This window comes from Gasterosteus aculeatus, chromosome 5 (genome assembly GCF_964276395.1).
Source record: "Gasterosteus aculeatus chromosome 5, fGasAcu3.hap1.1, whole genome shotgun sequence".
NCBI lineage: Eukaryota > Metazoa > Chordata > Actinopteri > Perciformes > Gasterosteidae > Gasterosteus > Gasterosteus aculeatus.
In genome coordinates, this window is record NC_135692.1 from 569,660 (window position 1) to 595,915 (window position 26,256).

Genomic DNA, 26,256 nt, shown 5'->3' on the forward strand with positions numbered 1-26,256 from the left:
TTCAGACAGAAAACGTGTATTTATTTGCAGTGTTGAACCGTACAGGAGGCATTAAGCACACGGATTACAGCAACTGGCATCACACCAGTACAGCACAGCCGGTCCCAGTGGGACTGCAGTACGCAGACCATCGACATACATTCATCAGCACTCATGTCATGTTGGTTCAAGTATCCCACAGCGGAAGTATGAGTGACACCTGGTGGTGGAGCTTCACATTGCTGGTGAGGGAACGTCCCTTTAGGAAGCCGTGGTTGGTCGGTCCAGACGCACAAACATCTTGGAGGCCCCCGTTTCCCTTCAAATACTATTCTTAAAACCACTTTTTCAGCATGAGTTATCAATTTTTATCTCACGGTCCATGAAGGCCGCGTGCTGAACGGGCATCACGTGACCCAAGCATGAGGCGTGTGTCGTGTGTGAGCATCATGGGGCGACAGGAATAACAGGCCCACATGGAGCATCTCCTTAGAAAGACTTATCAAAAGAAGTGTGGAAATATATAGAATAAAAATAAATACACTTAAATTGAATGTGGAAGTACGGAGAAATTGTTCCATTTATTTCTTTGTATACTTTTGTTTATTCTTTATACATATCGCGCTCTGTGTAAGTATTTTTAGCTTGTTCATTTATATCAATTCACATGAAGCAATTGGGATTAAAAGTGAAAATGCTTATATTATAAATAACACACACGCCTATACATACATTTCCACATTTATTATTTCATTTAATTATCTTTATATTAGCTGAATTATCCCTCTATACTTCCACATTCATTCTCCGATCCTTGGCCTGATTTCTTTCTATATGCTATAAATATTGACCCTCCAGATGGTTTACACCCCCCCGCCACAGACCCTCCCCAGTGCTCTTTGGGTCCTCTTGGATCACTCCGCCTCCCCTGCCTTCTGAGCGCAGTCTTCTCCCATCTCTTTTCCCATTGTCGCCTCTTCATCTTCCTCCACCACGCAGTTCAGCCCCTCCATCTCTGTAGTAGTGACCGCCATCTCCATCTTAGCCTCGGGATCCTCCTTTCTCCCGCTGAGGCAGAGGAAGTTACCCAGGGCGATGACGATGGCCGACACCGTGACCTCGCAGCCCGCCAGCAAGAAGACGTGCATGTACTGGTGGGTGGTGTCCAGGAGGCGACCTGGTGGAGAGGATGAGCACATCAGTGTGAGTACTTGGTCCCAACAAGCCGGAGTCACGAAGAGAACCAGACACGTCGGAAAATATAGAGAAGATAACGGTTCGTTAGAGGACATTTGTGTCCATCGTTATGGAATAAAGATGGTGGCTTCAGTCCGTGAGTTAGTCGCTGGCACGCCTGGTAGGCAGAGAGACCCCTAAAGACCCCAACACATCTGGATTCCCTGACAGAGCAGACCGATGCAGCCCGTTCATTGCTTGATAACAGCACCTTCAGTAGAAGTTTAAAGATGTGCTACTTGGAATCAGACATTATGGAATAGTTCTTCATTTACATTTTTGAAATCAGGTGAAACTATTTCAAATAAACTAAAGCAAAAAGGTTGAAGATCACCTCATAACAAACACATTTATTGTATCTTTAGTGGATGGAGGTGATGGTTTCATCACACAGCAGTCCTATTATCTAGGACCTTCTGACAGCCTCAGTAAGAACATCAACACATGGAGCAAAGGTCCACTGTCTCACACATGCTCTGACCTGCTCCAGGAGGTCCCAGGAGTACGGCAAACGCTTCCATCAGCAGAACCAGGCCGATGGCGCTGGAGAACTTCTCCGTCCCTACGATGGTCATGAGGACCTCGAACTGCAGCGCGCCCACCATGCCATAGGACATACCGAAGAAGATGCAGAAGACCACCAGACCGGTATAGTCCTTTGCCTGCAGGGAGAAGAACACAGGGTTCCTGAGCATGGTGGGCAGGAAAGCAACCCGCTGATTGTCATCTCCACTAGAGGACAGAATGTCCTCATGTCCCTGCGTGTGCTGCCGGGTACCTGTGACCCTACGAGGTCGGTGATCCCGTTGAAGAGCATAGCGAAGCTGAACAGGTAGACGGTCCTGGGCCGGACCCACTTCAAGCCCGCGATGAGTCCCGACGCAGGTCGAGCAAACATGTCAACAAATCCCAAGATGGTGAGCAGCAAGGCGGACTTTGTGTCCTCGTAGCCCAGGCCTTTAGCGTAGCTCACCACGAACACAGGGGGCACAAACAGGCCCAGCACCATGATGGACGCCGCCACGGTGTAGATGAGGAAACCTCGGTCCTTGAACACGCTGAAGTCCAACAGCTTCTTCTTGGGCTTCTCCTCCTCGGCAGCCTGGGCGGTGCCGTCCTCCAGCTTCTTTGGGGGCAGCAGGGGCCTCATGAGGGCCCCGCAGGCACAGCAGTTGAGCAGTATGCCTCCCAGAATGAGGAACCCGCCCCTCCAGCCGTACTTGTCCTGGAGAATCTGCCCCAGTGGGGAGAGGCAGCACAGAGCCACGGGGCTGCCCGCCGCTGCCAGGCCGTTGGCCAGAGGACGTCTCTCACTGAAGTAGCGATTCAACATTATGAGGGACGGCTGGAAGTTCAACGCCAGACCCAGACCTGAGGAGACACGTGGTATTGACACCGAGTCAAGGACTGTGTGTGTCCATGCAGCATGTATCCCACCTTACAGCATGATTATGCTCAGGAGATGAGACCAGAGAACATCTAGTGGGCCTTCAAGCTCAAACGCATTTAGAAATGTAGTAGTACGAATTGATGGAGGCCTCTGATGTGTTGTGTACCTGTGATGACTCCAGTGCACAGGTAGATGTGAATGATGCTGGTGGCAAAGGAGGCCAGGATCATTCCCAGCGAGGCAAAGAGGCCTCCAACCATCATCACCGGTCGGCAGCCGAACCGGTTCACCAACACACTGCACAGGGGGCCTGCAGAACCACAGCCACAGTGAGCACACACACACACACACACACACACGCACACTCACACGCACACGCACACAGTGCATCACATGGTGCTCTACCTGTGCCGTACAGCATGGCCAGCAGTATGGAGGAGATCCAGGCCGTGTCACTGTAGCCCACATCGAACTCTCGGATCAGCTCCTTGAAGAAGACGCTGACGGCCTTGGGGAAAGCGTAGGAGAAGCCGGTGATGACGAAGCCGCCGGCCAACACCGCCCAACCCCAGCCGCCGTCCGGTGCCTTCACCCCTGGAGGTCCATCGTCCACCACTGCTCCCCCCATGATGCTCTCTGGATGCTATGTCGAGGTCCGTGGCTCTGAACCCTGTGGTGAGATGGCAGACGGCAGGGGGGGCTTTCGGCTGCTGATGTTACACAACCCACAAATCAAATGTATTTGTACACACAGGCAGAATAAAGCATGAAGCACAGAAGATCAACAGACGACCATTTACACATTAAGTGGCCTCGAAGGCCTGCGTGAGCTCCTCTGTTAGTGCAGTGAAGGGTTTGAGAGGACAACATGTGAACAGCTCATCGAGACGGCCGTCCTGAGCCTCACCCCCCCCACCGCTCCGTCACCACCATCAAGTCCTTCACGCGCTGACCGGCTTTAAGTGGAACACTGCGCTGCACACGACACTTCAGCGTCATATTCATGATGCAAAAGGGTTGCTCACACTGGTTCCCCCCCCCTTCTCCCAAATGATGACATCGGACCACATCACCACTTCCTGTGACTGAGCTCACGGGGGGGGGGCAGTGGGTGTTCCTGCCACACGTTTACATTTCCTCAAACCGCAGTCAGTTCGTGACCACCTGCACACCCTGATTGTACCTCACCGGTCACATGACCCCTCAGTGAACACACACACACACACACACACACACACACACACACACACACACACACACACACACACACACACACACACACACACACACACACACACACACACACACACACACACACACACACACAGACAAACTTTCCTTTGTTAGTTTGTAAACACTGTGCTCCAGACATTCCTGCCTGCTTGACCTTTGTTCTGTAAAGCCGGGTTTTAGACCTTCACCCCCCAGCTCGGTGCCCCATGTTGAACGAACAGCACGGCCCTGTGGGGGATCCACCATGGAGTGATCTTCGGGAAAGTGCCCTCGAGGCGGCGTTCAGTCACCTGGTCCGTTTTTCACGTTTGCTGTCGTGTCCTTCAGACGACCTTATGGGATGCATCACCACGCTGCCATAACCCCCCCATTCAACAACACGCGTGACCTTCAGCAGCAAACACCACATCACATCTCTACATGGTCCATCTCACTTCAAGCGTCCGTTTTCTATAGAGAAGTGAACAACTGGCCGACTCTCTTTTTGACAAACGTCCTGCCAATCACGCCGTCTTTATCCGTGACATCTACAGGAAACTCCCTGGATCATCAGCGATAGGGTCAGCGGTTGTAGTTCTGAAGGTCCAGCGCAGTCGTTGGACTTCCTGGAGGCTTCAGGGACACGTTCTACAAGGCTGAATATTTTACTGTGCAGCTTCCTCAAACCCCCCCTTCATGACCCCAGTGTGAGCCACAGGCATTCTGTCAGGGCACCCACGCCCCCCACACTAAAATAAGACCCTTCCATTCCAGCCTGCACGCACACACGCTGGCATGCAGATGAAAGGCAAGTGGTCGTGCATTGTGTGACACACACAGAGGTCACAATCTGACCCCTGCCTGACAACGCCGTCCCACACAGCTCTCCAAGGAGACTCCACTGAATCACCTGGTTAGAATGTTGTGACCCGTGAAGGACCTTTAAATGTAACGGCAGCGCTACCGGACCCTTTTGATCCATAAGCAGTCGAGTTGAGGGTAGTGAGAGGACACGTCCCCGTGGACACCAGCTGGGGACCAAACCGCCGGTCCTCTGCTCAATGACGCCAAATAGAAATAAACCTGCTTATAGGTAGGGGACAGCTGAGAGACCGGGACGCGGACGACGTATTCCGCGACTTTCTGCGCGACACCAGAACTCAGAACACCAGAACTCCCATCCGAGAAGTCATCGTGACGTCACGGGCTCCGCTATGCAGCCGAGCGCACGTAGGCAGTCCGGCGCCTCGCGCGGACCCGGGGGAGGGGGAGGGATGCGCTCCTCCATCACCTGGACCCGTCACGCCCCACCGGCCCCCGGGGCTCTGCTGCTTTATTTCACGTGTCGCTTTACAGTCACACAGCGGTCCACCGACCGGTCCTCCAATGAATACACCGCCAGCCCGGAGCAAACCCGAGCCCTGCTCCGCCACCTCCACCTGCTGCTCCTCCTCCCCGGTGGGCTGTGAGGACCGAGGCGGGTGACCCCATCGGTCATAACGTACATCGTCCAGAGAATAAGGACCTCTCACACGTGCATCACGCTGCCATTTAATACCTCAATGTACCTGCGTGTTTAATCAGCAGCAGCTGCGCTGCCTGTTGCTCAGAGCGCCGCGCATTCCAACAGGTTGTAGCGGCTCGACGCGCACCAACACAGACAGCAAACATCCATCCAAAAGACAAAGTCCTCGCGCGGGGACCTACCTGCTGAGATGCTGTCTTCCTCCTTCACACGCGCGTCTACATAACCGCGGGGGCGCGCCCCTTGCCGGGTTTATCATACGGGTGCGCGCAGGAACCCTCGCGTAAGTCGCTGTAGCTGGGGAACATTTATACAGACGTACCGTTGCCATTGACGACATGTTCAACTCACAGGAAGGAGATCTGTTTACGTTACGAGTTAAAGAGTACGAAGACTTCTGAAACCAACCCGTGCTTAGTCTGCTCCCACACAGCTGCTCGGCAGTGCTAAGCTAACGCTCTTTAACGTATTTAACGTTAACTAACTTTAGCGTTACATTACAAGCACGAGCAACGAGATGTGAGGGAGGCCGCCGGTACGTCACCGTGGGTACAGTTATTATTACATTTATGCGACTTTATGGTAACGTTTCGTCACTGTGGCTAAACGTATATAACGTTTCTGTTGACAGGAAGTGGTGCGTCACTATGGCTATAGGTGTATACTTAAGACAGGAAGTGGTGCGTCACTATGGCTATAGGTGTATACTTAAGACAGGAAGTGGTGCGTCATTATGGCTATAGGTGTATACTTAAGACAGGAAGTGGTGCGTCATTATGGCTATAGGTGTATACTTAAGACAGGAAGTGGTGCGTCATTATGGCTATAGGTGTATACTTAAGACAGGAAGTGGTGCGTCAATGCGGTTCGAGGTGTATAATGCTGACAGGAAGTGGTGCGTCAATGCGGTTCGAGGTGTATAATGCTGACAGGAAGTGGTGCGTCAATGCGGTTCGAGGTGTATAATGCTGACAGGAAGTGGTGCGTCACTGACGTTCGAGGTGTATAATGCTGACAGGAAGTGGTGCGTCAATGCGGTTAGAGGTGTATACTGATGACAGGAAGTGGTGCGTCACTGACGTTCGAGGTGTATAATGCTGACAGGAAGTGGTGCGTCACTGTCGTTAGAGGTGTATTCTGATGACAGGAAGTATAAGTAGTACAATGCTTGATGGCCTAATTTGTGTCTAATAGGCTTATCCCACTTCCACCATGCACATGGACAGTGGACTGGGAGAACTGGAGGCCCAGCTGGCCAGTAAAGAGCGTGAGTGGAAGGAGCTCCTGGCTTCAAGGGATCGTCAGCTGGAGAGCTCCCTCAGTGAGGCTCAGGAGGAGTGCTTGTCCCTCAGGTACCTGCTTCATGTCCACCTCACCTCAGAATAACAATGACTGTGAACCTCAGCTTTTAGCTGGAAGTATTCCTAAAAAATGTAGGATTTCCACATGGAGCCTGGTCTCTGGCTTTCACGGGACCAGTACACATTGTTAGGTTGCAACAAAATTACTTTTTCACTTTCACTTCATCTATTAATTATTTTGCGGCTAATAATTCAGTCTTTTATATTTTAAAAGAATTGTAACGATAAAAATTGCCCATCACAATCTTCCAAAAAGTCTTTCTTTTTTGATCAGCAATGCAAAACCAAAATCTGTTCTGTGTTTTCATAAGCCCTTTTTTGCTTGATAAAAAATCATTAATAACCAGCATCTGATCAACGCATCAGTTTTATGCAAACACGTCTTCAGTCATCCCTTCTCTGTGGTCAGTGCCCCCCCAATATAATGTTAGGGGAAACACTGATGCTGGTGCTTGAGTCCATGCAGAGAGACACTGCGATGTCTCAGGGTGGACAGATTGTTTTGTCTCTGGTGTAAAACTGACAAGCTCAATTTTTGTTATAAACATCTATAAAATAGAAATATAATTGTTTCACCTGCTTAAGTAGAAAAAGCATGCATCGGTGCATGGAAATGACGGGTGTCTTTAAACCCATTGAACTGTATTTTATATTGCCTGTGTGTTCCCATCAGTCCCGTCTGTAACACTAACTCCTGTGCAGACTGAAACTATTTGACACAATCCACTGCTTGTGAATCAGGACCCAAAACCCCTCTGATCTCACATCTAATACATGTCCAGGTGCCGATAGTTTAGGGTTGCTAGTGCTTCCCCCAACACACACCACATGTTCAACCATGGATTTTATCATGGGCAGAAGTCAGTGTGGTCAGAGATAACTTCTGTCTGCACTGTGCAGTGAATAAAACCCTCCTAGTCAAAGAATGTTTCCTCAGCTGCATGCAGTGCTCTCTGAATGCAGATTATTAACACAGGTTTTGAAATGTGTGTCGGGATATCGGCCTCCAGCCCAAAACAATGGAGGCTTGTAGATTATCCAGAGTAACCAGGACATTGTGTCGGGACAGACTCATTGCTATCGCATGCTGTTGAAATGTTGAAATGTCATATTTGATTCTGTGAGCACCACAAACTGAATTCCATCCTCCTCCTTTGTGTTAGGGTGGAGGCAGATATCTCAAACCCAAACTGAAACACTGGGCTTCACGGCGGACTACTCGTACAGGCTTGTTCTTGAGGGCACCTACGAGCCCGGGCTTGCTTGCGTTTGCTGAAACTAAGTCAAAGAAAATCAGGATTTTCTTTGACTTAGTTTCAGCAACTTCTATACGGTGTCTTCTCATTGTGCATGTATTGTTTATCTAGTTCTTTATTTGTTGTGGTTTATTTCTTAATAAGGGGTTTAACTTCATCTGAACTCATTCATCTGCGAACTAACTGGCACAGAGAACCCAGCCTTGTGCTCCATGTGAGCAGCCTCACTCCCTCCTCTGTGTACGTCATGGAAAAAACTCTTCTCCTATCTTTTTTGGACCACAATAGCTGATGTGCTTTCTCTTTCTCACACACACACACACACACACACACACACACACACACACACACACACACACACGTGGGGCCTCTGTCCCACTAAACTGCTCCCCATCCATGAACCAGGCAGGATACATATTCACACGCTCTGCTACCTGCATAACACGATGGATTACAGGGCCGTGTTTTGGCGTCGGGGCGGGTGGATGGGGGTGGATGGGGGGGTGTGGGGAGGTGGAGACGGTGCTTTCAGGGTCCGATCGATGCTGCGAGGTGCGTCCGCTCCCGCCGCCCCCCTCGCCATCCACGCCTTAAATCTTCTGCTGCCTTTAGAATAACTTATTTCCCCGTTAAGATGGTTCAGCTACCGTAGAGAAAAGGGCGCCGTCTCTCGCTCTTTAATCTCATGAAGCGCTCGGCGAGAACGACAGCTTTGTTTCTCCGACGCGCCCTGAAAGCAGCTCCGTATCTCACGCGCTGAGCGCCGCTCAGCATCTCGCCGTCGTAATGAATTAAGAAGATTATCTTCTTTTTCTGTACTTTGTCATTCTTTGGCTTTTAAGGCTTTTTGTTTAGAGCAGCAGGTTGCTAGGCAACGGGAGCAGCGGAGGTAAAGCTGATGACGCAGGCAGGAAGTGCCCCGTAGGACAGACCGTCCCATTTCAGAGACCACTGGGTTCAGCCTATGCAGTTGATGGAGGACCAGCCCAGGTAGACCTGAAGGCTGCGGGCTACAAGGCTGCGGGCTACAAGGCTGCAGGCTGCAAGGCTGCGGGCTGCAAGGCTGCGGGCTACAAGGCTGCGGGCTACAAGGCTGCGGGCTGCAAGGCTGCGGGCTGCAAGGCTGCGGGCTACAAGGCTGCGGGCTACAAGGCTGCAGGCTAGCGACTTTGAGACACGGCTCCGGCCGCGGGGCGCTGTCCCCCCCACTGCCCTCGCTTCCCTCTAGATTGAGTGGATACTGCTTCATGCATGGGCAGAGATCTTGTTGAGCGCGGGTTAGGGGTCAGGGTTGAGCTGTTAGCCTGTGATGTTATCAGCTTTGGGTATCGTTTCCTACTCCTAATGGAAAGGTTTTTCCTTTAGTAGATAGCGTGACGTCACATGTGGGTGTGAGGGGGCTTGACCAGGTTCTAACGTGCCAATGGCTTGTACAAGTTTGTAGTATAGTCGAAGGTTCACCAATTACCTGCTCTTCATTTTGCTCACTTTGCTTTACCAATCAATGAATTCTCAATCTAATTCAATCACAATAATGTCCTTTCAAGTTTGACTTCTGACTTCAAAACTGAAACGCTCCGTCGTCCATCTACCAGCTGAACCTAAAGGTCTCTGGTCCGTCCGTCCAACCTCTACTGAGTGTGCAGATACAGTGACATGCAGGACTCACCCAGCGTGCTACGTTTCGTCATGGGGTGAACACAGATAAAATCATATATATATATATATATATATATATATATGTGTGTATAACGCGCTGTTGCTCAGAAGGTGTCTGTTATAATGTAACTTGTTTTTCTGTGACAGACGTGGTAAAAAGTAACACTCAGCCAATATCTTTGGTTTTACATTTCGATTTGATTTCATTCATTTGATGTGGTAATTTAAGTGCTTCAGCGTTAACAGATTTTTAACATAAATAAAAGCGGGCAAAAAATTACTTTTGAATTAATTATAGAATTTTGTATAATCAATGAACCGCCATTAAAACATGTACCCGTTGTCCAGCATATATGTGTATATGTCGCGTGTAGGGTCGACGGTGCACAAGGTTGGTGGTTTGAGTCCCGGCTGCTCCATGTCCCAAGTGGAAGTGTCCCTGAGCGAGACACCTGACCCCTAATTGCTAAAATGTAAACGCCGTGGGTTAAAGATGCATCGTAAGTCGCTTTGGATAAACGCGTCAGCTAAAGGACCTGCAACGTAATAATGTGCGTCTTACTAAAGTGGCCTTGCGAGGGATTCAGAGGCCACATCAGGGCTCCTGCTGCGGGGCGTCACTGCTTTAGTATCTCTCTCTTTGAGTGTTTTGTGATGCTTCATTTGTCAGAGAACGTTACCAGAAACTGAGGGAAGATTTCCAGTTCAACCTCGCCATCCTGGACGAACGAGACCTGGAGCTGGAGAGGTCCGACGTGCTGGCGGCCAGAGCTCTGAGTGAGGAGAGCGACAGGTATCTCCACCCAATCCACGACCACGGGAAACCGCTGGCTTAGTCTAGTTACTGTAGGTTAGTCTGTGGCGCAGAACACAACTAGTCTTCTAAAGGGTTGTTCTTTGAAACATAAAAGAAAAAAGTCATTAAAAGGATAAAAAGACGTTAAAAGAATTTAAATAATAATAATAATACAGCCTATAATACAATCAAATTGTAAATGTCATTTAAGAATGTCGACCTGCAGAAACGGTCAATTGAAGGCAGCAGCAAACAGAAAAGCCTTCAATCTGGATTTAAAAGAGCTGAGGGACTGAGGGGCCTTCTGGGACTTGTGGAGCATGTTTAGTTCTGACAGAAAGTGGACCCGTCCCAGGAGACCTGAGGGTTCATGGTGGTTCATAGGTGATAATCAGCAGATCAGATATTCAATTCAATTCATTTTATTTTGTAGAGCCCATAATCGCAAATTACAAATTTACCTCAGAGGGCTTTACAGTCTGTACACATACAACATCCTCTGTCCCGAAACCCTCCATCGGCACAGGAAACACTCCCCAAACAATGAAAAAACCCTTACAAGAGGGAAAAAAGGGAAGAAACCTTAGTGAGAACGTCAGAGGAGGATCCGTCTCCTGATGGACAGACTACAATGATGTCATGTGTACAGAATGAACAATGTATAATACATGAGACTATATGACAGAGATGATTCAAGTAACTGTGAGTAGTAAACCAGACGCACAGCAGGACCACTGCAGGGACCACCACCATCACATAGAGCCACCATCACATAGAACCACCATCACATAGAACCACCATCACATAGAACCACCATCACATACAACCACCACCACATAGAACCACCATCACATAGAACCACCATCACATAGAACCACCATCACATAGAACCACCATCAGATGGAACCACCATCACATAGAACCACCATCACATACAACCACCATCACATAGAACCACCATCACATAGAACCACCATCACATACAACCACCATCACATAGAACCACCATCAGATAGAACCACCGTCACATAGAACCACCATCACATAGAACCACCATCACATACAACCACCATCACATACAACCACCATCACATAGAACCACCATCACATAGAACCACCATCACATACAACCACCATCACATAGAACCACCATCAGATAGAACCACCATCACATAGAACCACCATCACATAGAACCACCATCACATAGAACCACCATCACATACAACCACCATCACATAGAACCACCATCACATAGAACCACCATCACATACAACCACCATCACATACAACCACCATCAGATAGAACCACCATCACATAGAACCACCATCACATAGAACCACCATCAGATAGAACCACCGTCACATAGAACCACCGTCACATAGAACCACCATCACATAGAACCACCATCAGATAGAACCACCATCAGATAGAACCACCATCAGATAGAACCACCATCACATAGAACCACCATCACATAGAACCACCATCAGATAGAACCACCGTCACATAGAACCACCATCAGATAGAACCACCATCAGATAGAACCACCATCAGATAGAACCACCATCAGATAGAACCACCGTCACATAGAACCACCATCCACAGAAGCCTGTGGGGAGGGAGAGCACAGAGACTTTAGCAGAAGGTAATGTTGGTTTACGAGTACAGTAATATGATTAATATCTAAAATAATGATGATGATGACGATGATGATGATGATGGCAGCAGCAGGCGTCAGCAGGGCCACGGCAGGTGTCAGGACCAGGGTCCAGAAGGAACCACGATCTACGGAGACCTGCTAGGGGAGAAAGCACAAAAAAACCTCCCGGAAAGAAGCTGAATTAGTCATGTGCATTAATAAAACGTGAATTATGGTAGAACGAGAGCGTGAGAGAGGAGCTCGGTGTGTCCTAAGAAGTCCCCCGGCAGTCTAAGCCTATAGCAGCTTAACTAAGGGCTGGTCCGGGCTAACCTGAGCCAGCCCTAACTATAGGCAGAATCAAAGAGGAACGTTTTAAGTTTTACTTTAAAAGAGCTGACCGAATCTGCCCCCCGGACTGAAAGTGGAACCTGGTTTCACAAAAGAGGAGCTTGATAACTGAAGGCTCTGGCCCCCAGCCTACTTTTTAAAACCATAGGAACAACAAGTAACCCAGCATCTATGGAGCGCAGCTGCCTTGTAGGGCAATAAGGTGTTACAAGCTCATTAAGATACGACGGTGCCTCACCAGCAAGTGCCTTGTAGGTGAGGAGAAGTACCTTAAAATCTATTCTTGATTTAACAGGGAGCCAGTGCAGAGAAGTTAATACAGGAGTGATATGATCCCTTTTCTTAGTTCTTGTTAATACACGTGCTGCAGCATTCTGAATCTACTGGAGAGGCTTAAGAGATTTACAAGAGCAGCCTGATAACAAAGAATTACAGTAGTCCAGTCTGGAAGTGACAAACGCATGAACTAATTTTTCTGCATCACTTTGAGACAGGAAGTTCCTGATTTTTGATATGTTACGTAGATGGAAATAGGCAGTCCTTGAAGTCTTCTTTATATGCGAGTTGAAGGCCATATCCTGGTTGAAAAGAACTCCCAGATTCCTGACGGTGCTGCTGGGTACCAGAGCAATTCCATCCATAAAAACTGTATCACGTGACAGCTGGCTTCGAAGGCGCTCTGGGCCTATCAGGATAACTTCTGTTTTTTCTGAGTTTAGCATTAGGAAGTTGTCGGTCATCCAAGTTTTGATGTCTCCAAGACATTCTTGAAGTCTAACTAGCTGGTCTGTCTCTTCTGGCTTGATCGACAGATACAGTTGAGTATCGTCTGCATAACAATGGAGGTTTATGTGGTGTTTCCTGATAAGATCGCCCAAAGGAAGCATATAGAGGGTAAATAAAATCGGTCCAAGTACAGAACCTTGTGGGACTCCGTGACCAACATTGGTGGTCTTTGAGGATTCACCGTTTACAAGCACAAACTGGGATCGATCCGATAAGTAGGATTAGGAATAGGAAGAAATGTACTCATCGTTATTACTGTCACCATCATTAACAGACTATTACTCGGTGTTGGTTGATGGTGTTATATTTAGACTGATAAGGACGTCCTGGTGTCCTGTGCAGGCAGCGGGAGCTGAAGAGCCTCCGTGTCCTCGTCCTTCAGCTGGAGAAGCAGAGAGACAGAGACGCTGTGGAGACGCAGCAGCAGCTGGACGAGCAGCAGCGGTGAGTCGGAGGGAGGAACCCACCTTCATGCGCATGAGAGCAGCCTCCAACTCCACCGCCCACGTCTGTGGACGCGCAGCACGGCTACGAAGAGTTAGCATGTTGATATTGAATCTTCAGTAACATGAAAACGCTCCGTCCTAAGTAATGTTAGTTTGTCTGAACTAGAACATGGAATAAGGACATGAGCAACCATATTTTACCGTTACTACAGGTGGAGGCGTCGCGTCCGCGGCTGCAGGAGGCGTGTTTCTTCCTTTAGTGCTCATGGAACTCTTAAATGTGACAAACAGGCAGGAAAAGGTCGTCTCCCGACAAACGCCTTTCATCAATGATCCGACCTCTAAAACGATCGGGAGCTTTCCTCCCGTCACGTCCATGTGTCCTTGGGCAAGACACTTAACCAACATGGCTCCTGTAGCTGCGACTACAGTGTGTGGATGTTAGTGACTGATGGCAGGTGTCACTGTGTGTGGTTCTCCTGTCATCAGTGTGTGAATGATGTAATGTAGTGTTAAAGCGCTTTGAGTGGTCAGAAGACTAGAAAGACGCTGTTCAAGTTCAGTCCATGTACCGCTGTCGTCGTGTGTGTGTGCTGCATGTAGCTCTGCGGCTGCAGAATCTCAAAGGCTAACAGAGGAGCACGAAAGGATGAAACGGGATTTGCAGTGCAGAATACAAGAGGTGGAGGGAGAGCTGAGCCTGCAGAGACAGGTGAGGACACACACACGCTTTCATCCCTGTGAATGTCCCGTGTCTATATATAACACGCTTGTGTATCATGTAATGTAACGATCAACATGGGTGAGTATGTTTGAGGACAAACAGTAACTCTATACGTCGTGCACACATTCAGACCTTTACCATGACCCAGAGACAGCGGCTGTGTGTGTGTGTGCGTGTGCGTGTGTGTGTGTGTCTCCTTGGGGTCAAAGTTTACAGCAGGTCCCTTGATGAAGTCTGAGCTGCTGGTCCTCCTCTACTCTTGAACCCGTCCAGGAAGTGGAGTACCTTTGTAGTTATCTCAGTCTCCATCGTTTCCTGTTTTACTTTGACAATCCTCATGTCCAGCTGTGTGTCCAGCTGTGTCCCCCTGCGTCCCGCTGACTCCTCCCCCCTGTGAACCTTCTGTGTTGTTTGTTGCCAGCACTTTTCCTTTTGTACCAATGCCTTCCTGTCGTTGTGTAGCAAAGCTGCCTGTCCTCGACCACGGCTAAAGAATAAAGCCATGTGGGACGTGGACACCCGCTCAGTCCTCCGCTTGCTGACTGTGAAAATGGAATCAGACAGAGTTCATTCTTTAAGCGAAGCACACAGCCGGAATGACGCGTTCTCTCCTTAAATAGCCTCCTGCAGCGTGTCTCTGTGTCTCTTGTCCTCCCGTGTGTGTATTTAAATAGATGTCGTCCATGTTGCTGTGATGATAACTCAAATATTCATCGTTGTCCTCAGAATGAAGAGGGGAGCTCAGCTGGAAAGGACCAATGACTCATGTATTCTTACCTGTTAGATGTTATGACCTCGTCCTGTTGAGCTACTGAACAACAGCAAACCATCACTTAAATGTTGTCAGTCTGTGGGACTAAAGCCTTCATTTACTGACCTCGGACACTGCTGCTTTCACTCCTTTCTAGTGTGATTTAGGAAAATAATTAAATAATTAACTGGAAGTCTAAATGTGTATGAGAAGGTTTACTTTACATGGCCAACAGGAGACGACGGACGCTTCTGCCTGTAGACTCACAGAGCAGCAACACTTCAGCTTGAAGATGGAGTCCATGGGCGCTGTGCTGCAGTCCTGTCAACTGAAGGTGAGAAGAGTCCATGTGTGTCCCCTCTAGGAATTATAGTAAGTTGGACCGAATTCCACTATAAGTATGACAGACTATTACAGTACGATTTTCCTGTGGACCTTCAATCTTCCCATGGCTGGTCCTTCAAACCCATCGGCGTCATCACATTGGTCTGTTTGTGTCCTTGTCCGTGTGAAGCTGGTCTCCGAGACTGAAGCTCACCTTCAGGCTCAACGTGAGTCCAAAGAGGCTCTCAGAGCCTCTGAAGAGTTGTGTCAGCAGCTACAAAGGCAGCTGCACCACAAACGCCACCAGATGGAAGACCTCGCTGCTGTCAAGGACCACAAGTATGTTCCTGCACAGTGTGTGAGTGTGACAGGGACATTTTCTCACTATCTTCTGTCTCAGGATAAAGGATCTTGAGGACGAGCTGAAATGGATGGAGACCAAAATGAAGAAAGAGCGGGAAGATCACATGAAGAAGTGAGTCACTGATCACAAATAACTCGGAGCTACTGAACAGTACGAGCCCACGTGGAGGATCACATCCACACGCAACCTGTGGCACTATGTGGCTGTGTTAAGGGTTCAGAAAGCCCTCGAGGAGGCCGCACTCCTTGGTTCTCGTCCCGGACAGAAACGATGAATCAAAGTCAACTGGCTGAAATTTAAAAATCTAGAGGTATTTAATAACTAAACAAAGTGATGAGGAATACAGTTACAAAGGGAAATACAGTGAAATATTTTGCCAAATAGAGAATTCTTGGACCAAGTGACTTATCAAAGCGGCTGCAGGAGAATTCTAACCTTTCCCCGCTTTGGTCCTTTGAAAACTCTGAGATGTCTTTTGAATGTCAATGGCTTCTCCTCCAAACGTGTCTCCTCCTGGATTGTCCCCTTCACATCCCGTCACGGTGTGGTTTTATTTCCTGTCTTATTTTGTAGTTTTCTGCTTCTTGTCTCTCTGGGTAACTTCACTTCCTGCCTTGTCCTGTCGTCCTCTGTGATTGTCTGATTGTTTCCACCTGTGTCCAATCACCTGCACCTCCCTGGTGTATTTAAGCCGTGTGTCTCCTGTCACTTGTTGCGTCATTGTCAATTGTTCTGGATGTTCCTCGTTCCTGCCCCCCCCCCCCCTGCATTTGAGTCCTGCCTGCCCCACACAACCCTGACACATCCAGGTGTAAAGCTGTAACCTGAGACCTTCTCTGTCCCTCACATTCCAATACAGTCAATGTAGATACAGTTGGCTTTATGCCTCAATGAGTGAATATAACAAAGCATGCAGAGTTTGTCTTCATCTTATAGCTAGTACACTTTGATGATCACCGTTCATCACACTACATCATAAGATCGAATACAGTCTTACATTCAGTTGCTCATCTACTACCTGACAGGTGAAAAAACTCCCAAAAAACCCTCTTTGGGGCGAAAATTGGGAGAAATCCATAAAGGCAACTATCAGCCGTCCCCAGGTTTTAACATCACATTGTGACAGAATGTTAATGTGAACAGTGTTTATGATTTAAATGACTATAACTTGTGTTTGATTCAAATTGCATTCACTTCATCTAACATGCTAATGTAATAACTAATATCTAATAACACACTGTAGCCGTGATGTGCTACCACCGTCGGGTTCCTCTTAAGGACGCACGGACACACGTTGCAAGTGTTATTTCTCAAAGTGGCAGTGAGCAGGATTTAGAGTGTTGCTCTGCTCTCCATGTCACACGCCTCCGGATCCTGCTCTCTGCTTTAACAGGGAGACACAGTCCATATTACTTCCACCTGTGGCACTGTCCCCTGAACCAGTCCCCCGCTCTCCCCCCTGCAGCTGAGCTTACTGCCCCCCACCACACACACACTACAATTCTACACTAAACTGTTCTACATGTACAATCATTTCTATGACCCCCAACACGGGGACATGTTCCCCCCCGGTGCCCTCTGTTTACCCTGTGGACGTAACAGAGGAGTCTGCTCTGTTTACCCTGTGGGCGTAGCAGAGGAGTCTGCTCTGTTTACCCTGTGGGCGTAGCAGAGACGCTAAAAGCTACTCGTTCCTCCTCTCTGCTGGTACCAACGCAGCATCCATGGAGGTGCGGGGTTCTGTGATGGTACTGGACCAGGTACCTGCTCGCTGCCTCCACTGGTACCATCGGCCCTGCAATGTCTCCAGATGTTTAACTGTATGGCTGTCTGTGAACAGATGTGAGGAGGCGGCCCAGGCCCAGAAGGAGTGTCAGGCCCAGCTGGAGGCTGTGGCTGCACAGCTGCATCGCATACAGAAGGAGCAACAGGAGGCGAAGCAACAAACAGGCCAGACAATCCACAGGTGAAGAGACACTCAGGTGCCAATAAGCAGAGAGCGCCGTCATGGCTCTTACAGCCTGGTGCATGTCTGTGTGTGTTTCCCAAAGGCTCCGCAAAGAGCTGGAAGCAGCCCAGACTGGCTGGGACAAGTACGTCCGTCAGGTCTCCAGAGAGATGGTTGTCAAGGAGACAGAGATCCTCTCCCTGCACGAGAGAGAAAGCAAACTGAAGACTGAGAGCGAGAGGAGCAGGGAGGAGATGCAGAGGTGAGAAGACAGCAGGAGCACGAGTAGGCAGGTAGAGACACTTTCAGTACCAGGAGGACATTTCACCGCTGGTGAGGAAAGAAGCAACCGAGACGCTGTCATGATTCAAACAATGTGTGCGTGTGTGCGTGTGCATGTGTGCGTGTGTGTTACCAGGTACAGGCAGCAGCTGAGTGATGGTTTGAAGAGAGAGAGGGCCTTAGAGCAGATGCAGGTCCAGCTGGAGGTGGAGTGGCAGAGCCGCTGTGAGGACATGAAGGCCCAACATTACCTCTCCAATGAGCAGCTGATACAAGACCTGACTGCGGCTAGAGACCAGGTCAGTCGCTCATGCAGGACTCCATGGGTACTCACGGGCAGGCCCACTTGTTCTACGGGACGATCAGCGGCTGCTAAGGCGTCAGCTAAGGGGGGTCCGGTGAATAGACAGACGTGTAGTGGTTCATGATAAGGACGTCAAAGTCTAATGTTGGTCTCTTTCAGGCTGCAGCAGAGCTGAAGGAGAGAAAACAAGACCTGCAGGACTTGACTGTGTTACTACGTTGTGTAGAAACAGAGAGAGACCAGGCAGTACAGGTGAGAAGACGTCCACCTCAGGCTGTGCAGACTGTTCATCATCCTCTTAACAGAGATTAGAACGTGGGGAGAACTGGCCTTGCTTTCACACACACTGATTCCAGTCACTCAAACAAGCAGCAGTCTCCTGCTTGTGGTTGTAGATCCATCATTCCTTTCTCCTGAAGAGACACATGGGGCTATAAACAAAGGCAGAGGTGTGATTCTAAAGAGGACCAATGTGCTCCATTGATTACGTCACCGCTGCATTGCATACACCACTTTTAACCAATGAACCGCTTTGAACAGTTGCAGTCAGTGTGGCAACTGCTTCCTGTAGCTTTGTTGAGTTTAGGGCAACTGTGGGTGAGCGGAGAGCAGAGTCGTCTTTGAATGATTGGAGACTACATGAGAGATGAAGTGCATCTAACATGGACATGCTTCTTAAATGGCAGTCTCTTCATCTACATGCTCCATGAACTGTGTGCATGCATGACTCTGAATAGCCATTGGCTGTGCTGCAGCTCGCTGAGCGTGGTCCATGAGAGCCAGAGACAGATCTATTTTCGATCTTCTGCAGAGGATCACTGGTTTTGGTAACGACCTTTTCTATGAGGCTCCACACAAACAACAAGAATTGATATGCACATCCTCATATAGCCTTCTGAGCACTGCGTGGTCTGTTGCATAGGTAAGATGAGATACTCCAGCTGCTAAGGCATCTCAGGGAAAAGCTGACTGACCCGTTTGACCCAATGATCCCTTTCACTGAAATACCAGCAGCTGTTCCCTGCACACATTTCCATATGAACAACCAACCTCCACGTTCGCCACTCTGCAGCTGGACTGAGCATCACACCAACACTAATACGTTCCTTCGGCCTCCATGAATGTCTTCCTTCCAGGAGCAACGTGCTTCACATAAAACCATTAAAACCACTGAAACATAAAGCAAAGACATTTACAAGCAGTTAAGGATATTGATTGAAACATAAAAGAAAAACAATCATTCAAAAGACAAATAGAAATAGAACACATTTTGCAGTCTAGTATTCAAGTCATTCTGAATGGCAGAAAGGGTGAATTAAAGGCAGCAGGACACAGAAAAGTCTTTAATCTGGACCTAAAGGAGCTGAGGGACTCTTTCTGGGACTTTGTTCCAGAAATGTGGAGCAGAAAAACTGGTTGAGTTCTGACTCTGGTGACAGAAAGTAGACCCGTCCCAGACGACCTGAGGGTTCGTGACGGTTCATAAGGTGATAATCAGCAGATCAGAAATCTACTTTGGCCCTAAACCATTCAGAGCTTTATAAACCAACAGCAGGATTTTGAAGTCAATTCTTTGTTTGACAGGAAGCCGGTGTAAAGACCTGAGAAGTGGCGTCATGTGATCCACTCTCCTGGTCCTATGAGGACTCGAGCTGCAGCTTTCTGATGGACTTTTTACAGAGACGCGTAAACACACTGTTACAGTAGTCGAGTCTACTGGAGATAAATGCATGAATCCACCAAGACCAGCTGAGCCACCATCACCCACAAACGGGCTGTTCCCCTGTTCACTGTTTTCAGTGTGCTGCGGCCCACGGTGTAGATGTCTGGGTAGTTACTGTAAAGAATATCTGCATGTGATGTTTCTCCTGTGTCACTGCTGGGTAGATGTCTGACCTTTTCAAGGCCAACCTGCCCTCCTGCCACGGATCACACTCAGGGCTGTCCTGTTTTTAGGCCTTTGGCCTTTTCCTCCAGCATCTGGGAAGTATGCTGGCCTTTGAGTCTGGCTCAGGGACAACATGCCAGCCTTTGTGTGAGGAAACGGGTCCATACAAACCTCCTCAAATTACACCAAAAGCACTTGGACCAAATACCTGGAACGGTGCACTACAAAGCAGCACATGACTCAGCTTATGATCTAGAGAAATTATACTTGGAACTGTCAAGTGGGTTTGAAAAGCCAGAAGACCTGCCTTAAAGGAGACATTTAAAGACCCTTACTCGTATTCAGAGTTTCCTCCTTAACATGTCCCCTGAGGATACTGAGACGGTTTAGCGGGTTGAAGTCAAAAAGAGCAAGTGGTGTTGCATAGGTCTGTGTCTCCGAGACGACGTAAGATCGAGCTGGACTGGAACTGGACTCAGCGAGACCACTGGAAGTATCGGAGGACTGAGGCAAAGAGATCATAAAACAACTCTAATACAGATTATTTTCTCACATTTGATGATGTGTTTCTCTTCCCACAGGGTCTCACACCAAAGGCAGATTCACTGGCATTAGAGGAGATCCGTGGTCTACAGCAGCAGAACAGCGTCCTGCGGGACGTGGTTACTCACATGAGGAAGGACATGGAGGGTCTCATCCATCTCCAACCCCATCATCAGGCAATGCCACAGGCCTCCTCCCCTCAGCCAGGTCAGAATCCAGGACCCCCTGCTGGCGTCGCCATCCCTTCTACAGCTGACCCTCAGAGGCCCACAGGACCACCGGACCAATCCACTAACATCTCCTTCAAAGTTGGCCCAGGAGGTGAGGAGGGCACTATTTTACACTGAAGTCCATTCCGCTGACAGTAACCATTCCTTGCTGTGTGTACTTTAGCAGTTTCACAAAGATTGTCTTTGCCCGTGACTTACACCAAAAGCACAGTCAGACAACAGATGGACGTCTCAATGAATCTGTTGCACAACTCTGTCTATTTCCTGACTCTCTAGAAGGGGACGTATGTATGGAAGTAAATCTGTGTCATCGGATTTTGACAGAAAAAGGTGATTGAATTTCTAGCACTAAATATTTATGCATTGAAATCATGTATCTCAATAGTTTTAGTGATAATTCAATGCAAATAAATTCAACATCCAGGAACCCAAGGAAGAGCAATCGATTCTAGATTCACGATCGGGACGTGCGTCAAGCAAAAGGAGCGAGCGCCCCAACACAACTTCAGCTCGTCGACTAGGATGACCGGATTTCAGCCACGTCCAATAATAATAATAATAATGGTAATTAATAATGTAAGATCCAGTAATCTTACAGACACTGGTTACCAGTCCCCTCTGGCGTAACTAGCGAGGGGAGAGGACTGGTAACCAGTGGAGGGAGAGGACTGGTAACTAGTGGGGGGAGAGGACTGGTAACCAGTGGAGGGAGAGGACTGGTAACTAGTTAGGGGAGAGGACTGGTAACTAGTGGGGGGAGAGGACTGGTAACTAGTGAGGGGAGAGGACTGGTAACTAGTGGAGGGAGAGGACTGGTAACTAGTGGGGGGAGAGGACTGGTAACTAGTGAGGGGAGAGGACTGGTAACTAGTGGAGGGAGAGGACTGGTAACTAGTGAGGGGAGAGGACTGGTAACTAGTGGGGGGAGAGGACTGGTAACTAGTGAGGGGAGAAGACTGGTAACTAGTGGAGGGAGAGGACTGGTAACTAGTGAGGGGAGAGGACTGGTAACTAGTGGAGGGAGAGGACTGGTAACCAGTGGAGGGAGAGGACTGGTAACTAGTGGGGGGAGAGGACGGGTAACTAGCGAGGGGAGAGGACTGGTAACTAGTGGAGGGAGAGGACTGGTAACTAGTGGGGGGAGAGGACTGGTAACTAGCGAGGGGAGAGGACTGGTAACTAGTGGGGGGAGAGGACTGGTAACTAGTGGGGGGAGAGGACTGGTAACTAGTTATATTATATGTATGCAAAATATTCCTATGGTTTCATAATGATTTAATACATTTAGTAAATGTGATGTAAACAAACCACTCAAGTGTTCCTTCCACCAACTTCCTTATTTGTCTTCATAATGTCAAATAAGACTATCCGCTAAACGTTGGTTAGGAGACTAAATCATAGAGGGAACAAACTATTACGCAAAACGTCCAGATCAAAGATGATCAATCAATGTTTTTACCCAGACTGGTCCCACGATGTGTATTCGCCCTGTAGCAGCCCGCATTGACCTCCTCCCCACATCTACAGGATGCGTTAGAAGCACGTTCGTAGTCATGTGGTGCTGCTGCAACAGCGTGCTTCCTGCATCCAACTGTCCTGACAAGGCTCTTATTGTGAAACATTTAACGTTCCAGTATGAGACTGAACATGTAGCTACGGGAACATTGTGCCACTGTAACGGTATTGAAGAAAGCCCTTCTGCTGATATTAGCACACACACACAGCATTGAATGGTTTTAATAGAGAAGTCCTCTAGTGAGTAAGTGCGATACTCTGAGCTGTTACATGGATGCATGAGGAGGGGGTTTGCAGTGACGTGGTTTTCTCTTGTCATGGTCAGGTGGTCTGTGCTGGGAGGAAAGTGGCCACGCCTCTACTTGGGCAAAGCAGGAGTTCAGCCCGGAGCACAGCGAGTCGGCTCCGGCCGATGTCACAGAGCAGGTAATGTGTGAGAAGAAGTTTCCTCGTTGAGCTTCTGGCCAGGCGGCTGCTTGAAGCAGTGACACCCGTCTGTGGAGCAGAACTCTTCTCAGTACTGGACCGTGTCCCAGCAGGAAGGGTGCTGTCCGTTAGTGACATGATGGGGGAGATCGTGACAACCCACTTGCTTCCATCCGTCTCCTCTCCCCGACAGAGAGGCCGGTCAGGTGCTGGCTTACGACGCGAGCCTCCTCTCCTGCGGTCCAGGCTGAAGCGGGCGGCTTCCTGCATCGCCCGTCTGAGCAGAGAGAAGCAGCAGCTGATAGAGATGGGGAACCGCCTCCGAGCCCAGGTCACCACTGCTGGACCGCAGGGTGCAGCAGGTTTCTGATTAACGCCTGGCTGTAGTCATTGTGCCTTAGAGCTTTATTACTAGAATAAATCAACCAGGAGAGGGGAGAGTAAACATCGCCTGCCTTTACGTCACTAACCACTATTCCTTGACCTCTGTGGAACATGTCACAGGGTCAGAGAAGGATGGATAGGAGAGTTCATGAGGAGTTAGGAAAGGACAAGCTGGTGTTTCGTGAATCGACTAATTTCTTTATGGTTGAAATGCACATCTAACATATATTTGTATGTGTAAACATAAATAAGTATAGAGCCACCGTTAGTAGACCAAACACAGGGAGACTGTTGTGAGGATGGAGGAGCTAGGAGCTAGGAGCTAGGAGGGGAGACGGGATACCTTGGAATGAACGTGTGTGTCTGACAGCACCAGTGGACCCAGAGAAGCCCAGAGAGCAGCGGGACCGGCTCCTTGCTCTGGAGCGACTGCAGTACCAGCTGACCACTCAGGTACCAGCGTACCTCCCACAGCCCGGCTGTGCTCACCTCGTCATGCAATCATACAATACACGTATTCTGCCACCTAGTGGTAGAGCAAATTGTCAATTGGCTTATTTGAGGAAATTGCACTTTCTTGTTTCTTGTTTTCCTGAGTTTGTACCCTGTGGTTGAATGCACTTATTGTACGTCGCTTTGGATAAAAGCGTCAGCTAAATGACATGTGATGTAGTGTAGTGGTAAAGATGTGAACACGTTCCCTCTGCGTCTCCTCAAACTGCTCTGTTCACTGAAGCAACGGCTCAATACTGGAAAATTAACCACAAATCACTTTAAATAAACTATATTTTTACCTACATTATTAACTCTATTCACAACAGGGAACCGATTTTAATGATGTACATGGATGAATGGAATCACATCTGTGTGTAAATGGTAAATGGACTGAACTTGAACAGCGTCTTTCTAGTCTTCTGACCACTCAAAGCGCTTTAACACTACATGACATCATTCACACAGTGATGACAGGAGAACCACACACAGTGACACCTGCCATCAGTCACTAACATCCACACACTGTAGTCGCAGCTACAGGAGCCATGTTGGTTAAGTGCCTTGCCCAAGGACACATCGACATGCGACATTAGCAGGGCCTGGGATGGAACCGACAACCCTCTGATTGGAGGACGACCTGCTCCCCACTGACCCACAGTCGTTAGCATTCAGCCCCCGGAGCAGCGAACACTCAGCTGGAGGACCCGACCCCGTCACCACAGGGTCATCACAGCACATGTATTCATTTAAGGTCAAAACACAACACAACATTTCATTCTTGGAATGTTATTTTAATTCAATTGTAGGTATCGATCAATGTGCGGACGTGACGGGAGGAAAGCTCCCCCACAGTCGCCCGTGTAGTCAACTACTGCTGCTAATGTTCTTCTGATGTTAACCTCGCAGACTGAGTTCTAGCATACTAACGTTCCATTGCGTTGTTTAGCTACAGCGCTTTGTATTTTCTTTTCATAGTCAAAAAGCTCAAGTAAAAGTCTGCCGTTTTCTGTGGAGAACGCTGGTGCACACAGACCTGACATGACAGGAGTCCATGATGTCCACCGTGGGTTTATCTCCAACAAACACCTTAGCAAAGCAATGCACCTAGAGCCATGAAGACAGCGCGTCGGTTCCCATGGTCCAAACCTGGGTCTGCCTGAAGGACTGGGGGGACGGGGCTCCTCTGTTGTACCTCCAGGGGGCGCTGTGGGGTCACTAATGTGTTTGTGCCTTCAGGAGCTGCAGTACGCACTGATGCAGAGACCTGGCCCTTTGGCTGCACCACTCCTACCTGGAACCAACCACCCCGGTCCCACCACTGAAGGACCTGCCAACCCTTGGTCCCGGGGCCACAAAACCAGAGACAGGCCTGAGGTAACAGAGTCAATATTGCATTCACCGATGAGCACCGTGTTCAGCTCTTCATGTAAAATGCATATCTTCCATGTTCATTCAGTGTATGTATAATAATAACGTTGTAAGCAAAGGTGTACAAAGTACAGAAAGGGTATTCCTTGTTTGGAGACATCTCTGTCCCCCCAGGACAGAGAGAGCCGCCTCAGCCAGTCCCAGGGCCCGCTGGACGTGGAGCTGTCCGGGTGTCGGTTATCATCAGACGGGTCACTGCGCTCCTTAAAAGAGCTGTGGGAGATTCTGGACGGTGGACTCAGTCCATCTATTGTCTCAGAAGGTAACCACTCCAGGATGTAAAATGTTGTACCCTAACTACACACTCTGCAGCTCCAGCCGTTGTGGATATGCATGAAGGGTTTGTTTCAGCATTGTTGGTCTATTGTACATTAGGATGTGCTTCCTGTAGTCAGTGTGTGGTATTTTGTTACAGAGACCACGGTTTGTATTCACACATCTAAGAAAAAGTGCAGCACCTACAATGTGACAATCCTGCCTGTAACATCTACAATGTTAATGCTCATACAAAGACGGGACAAAACCGGTGACCTTTGGCCCGTGTTCCAGTCACGTTGTTTCGTGGCACGTCGGCGTCCTGTGGAAACATTCTGGACAATAATGTAGGTGCTTTCTCATCCACCCACTCAAGTTAGCAGCACCTGTTATGTACTCTCATTCCACACGCTCGGTGTGAGGGTAAAGCATGTGGGAGCTTTCAGAATGATAGAAGCATCTAACATTTAATGTCATTGGTACAGTGAGACAGAAATATTCAAAAGCAACCTCACATAACCAAACGAACTACCATGTCTGTCCACCATCTGGTATCATCGTGCAGAACTGGACCCTGCACAGACCTTCCCTGGACGACCACTGCCAGGGCTGCTGAGGCGGTTCAAAGGTCAGGATCTACAGGTCCTACTCCTGTCAGGCTCCTGCCTGGGATACATGGAGATTTAATAGCTGTGTCTGCCTGCACTAGTTCGTCCCTGCGTGAGGGACAGGATGTCTGTCAAGTTGTCGGAGGTCT

General features: G+C 48.8%; 2 protein-coding genes across 28 annotated transcripts in view; one reads left to right on the forward strand and one right to left on the reverse strand.

Annotated features, from left to right (window-relative positions):
• Positions 1–5,640, reverse strand: slc16a3b (solute carrier family 16 member 3b). 4 transcript variants are annotated; one of them, XM_078103041.1, is made up of 6 exons: positions 5,525–5,640; positions 3,011–3,275; positions 2,772–2,915; positions 1,994–2,586; positions 1,697–1,877; positions 1–1,156 (listed from the first exon to the last, which is right to left on the reverse strand). In XM_078103041.1, exons 2-6 carry the CDS (start codon positions 3,231–3,233, stop codon positions 894–896), a joined length of 1,404 nt encoding a protein of 467 aa, XP_077959167.1. In that variant the 5' UTR covers positions 3,234–3,275; positions 5,525–5,640; the 3' UTR covers positions 1–893. The 4 variants fall into 4 exon arrangements, with proteins under 4 accessions (XP_077959167.1, XP_040031802.2, XP_077959170.1 ...); XM_040175868.2 differs by having other exon boundaries at positions 3,011–3,315; positions 5,525–5,613; XM_078103044.1 differs by having other exon boundaries at positions 5,386–5,537.
• ccdc57 (coiled-coil domain containing 57) overlaps positions 5,426–26,256 on the forward strand; it is a 22,783-nt gene continuing 1,952 nt past the window's right edge. Inside the window, exons 1-20 of one of the 24 annotated variants that reach the window (XM_078103018.1) lie at positions 5,653–5,877; positions 6,537–6,694; positions 10,289–10,411; positions 13,535–13,636; positions 14,242–14,350; positions 15,349–15,447; positions 15,628–15,776; positions 15,838–15,912; positions 17,642–17,767; positions 17,853–18,011; positions 18,168–18,330; positions 18,495–18,587; positions 20,805–21,087; positions 21,273–21,326; positions 22,837–22,937; positions 23,131–23,299; positions 23,692–23,774; positions 25,053–25,190; positions 25,341–25,506; positions 26,065–26,127. In XM_078103018.1, the coding sequence (XP_077959144.1) occupies positions 6,555–6,694; positions 10,289–10,411; positions 13,535–13,636; positions 14,242–14,350; positions 15,349–15,447; positions 15,628–15,776; positions 15,838–15,912; positions 17,642–17,767; positions 17,853–18,011; positions 18,168–18,330; positions 18,495–18,587; positions 20,805–21,087; positions 21,273–21,326; positions 22,837–22,937; positions 23,131–23,299; positions 23,692–23,774; positions 25,053–25,190; positions 25,341–25,506; positions 26,065–26,127 (2,395 nt within the window). In that variant the 5' untranslated portion in view covers positions 5,653–5,877; positions 6,537–6,554. Of the gene's footprint in view, positions 5,626–5,651; positions 5,892–6,536; positions 6,695–10,288; positions 10,412–13,534; positions 13,637–14,241; positions 14,351–15,348; positions 15,448–15,627; positions 15,777–15,837; positions 15,913–17,641; positions 17,768–17,852; positions 18,012–18,167; positions 18,331–18,494; positions 18,588–20,804; positions 21,088–21,272; positions 21,327–22,836; positions 22,938–23,130; positions 23,300–23,691; positions 23,775–25,052; positions 25,191–25,340; positions 25,507–26,064; positions 26,128–26,256 lie in introns of those variants that run through there. The other 23 variants (XM_078103020.1, XM_078103017.1, XM_078103016.1 and 20 more) reach the window with 23 other exon arrangements.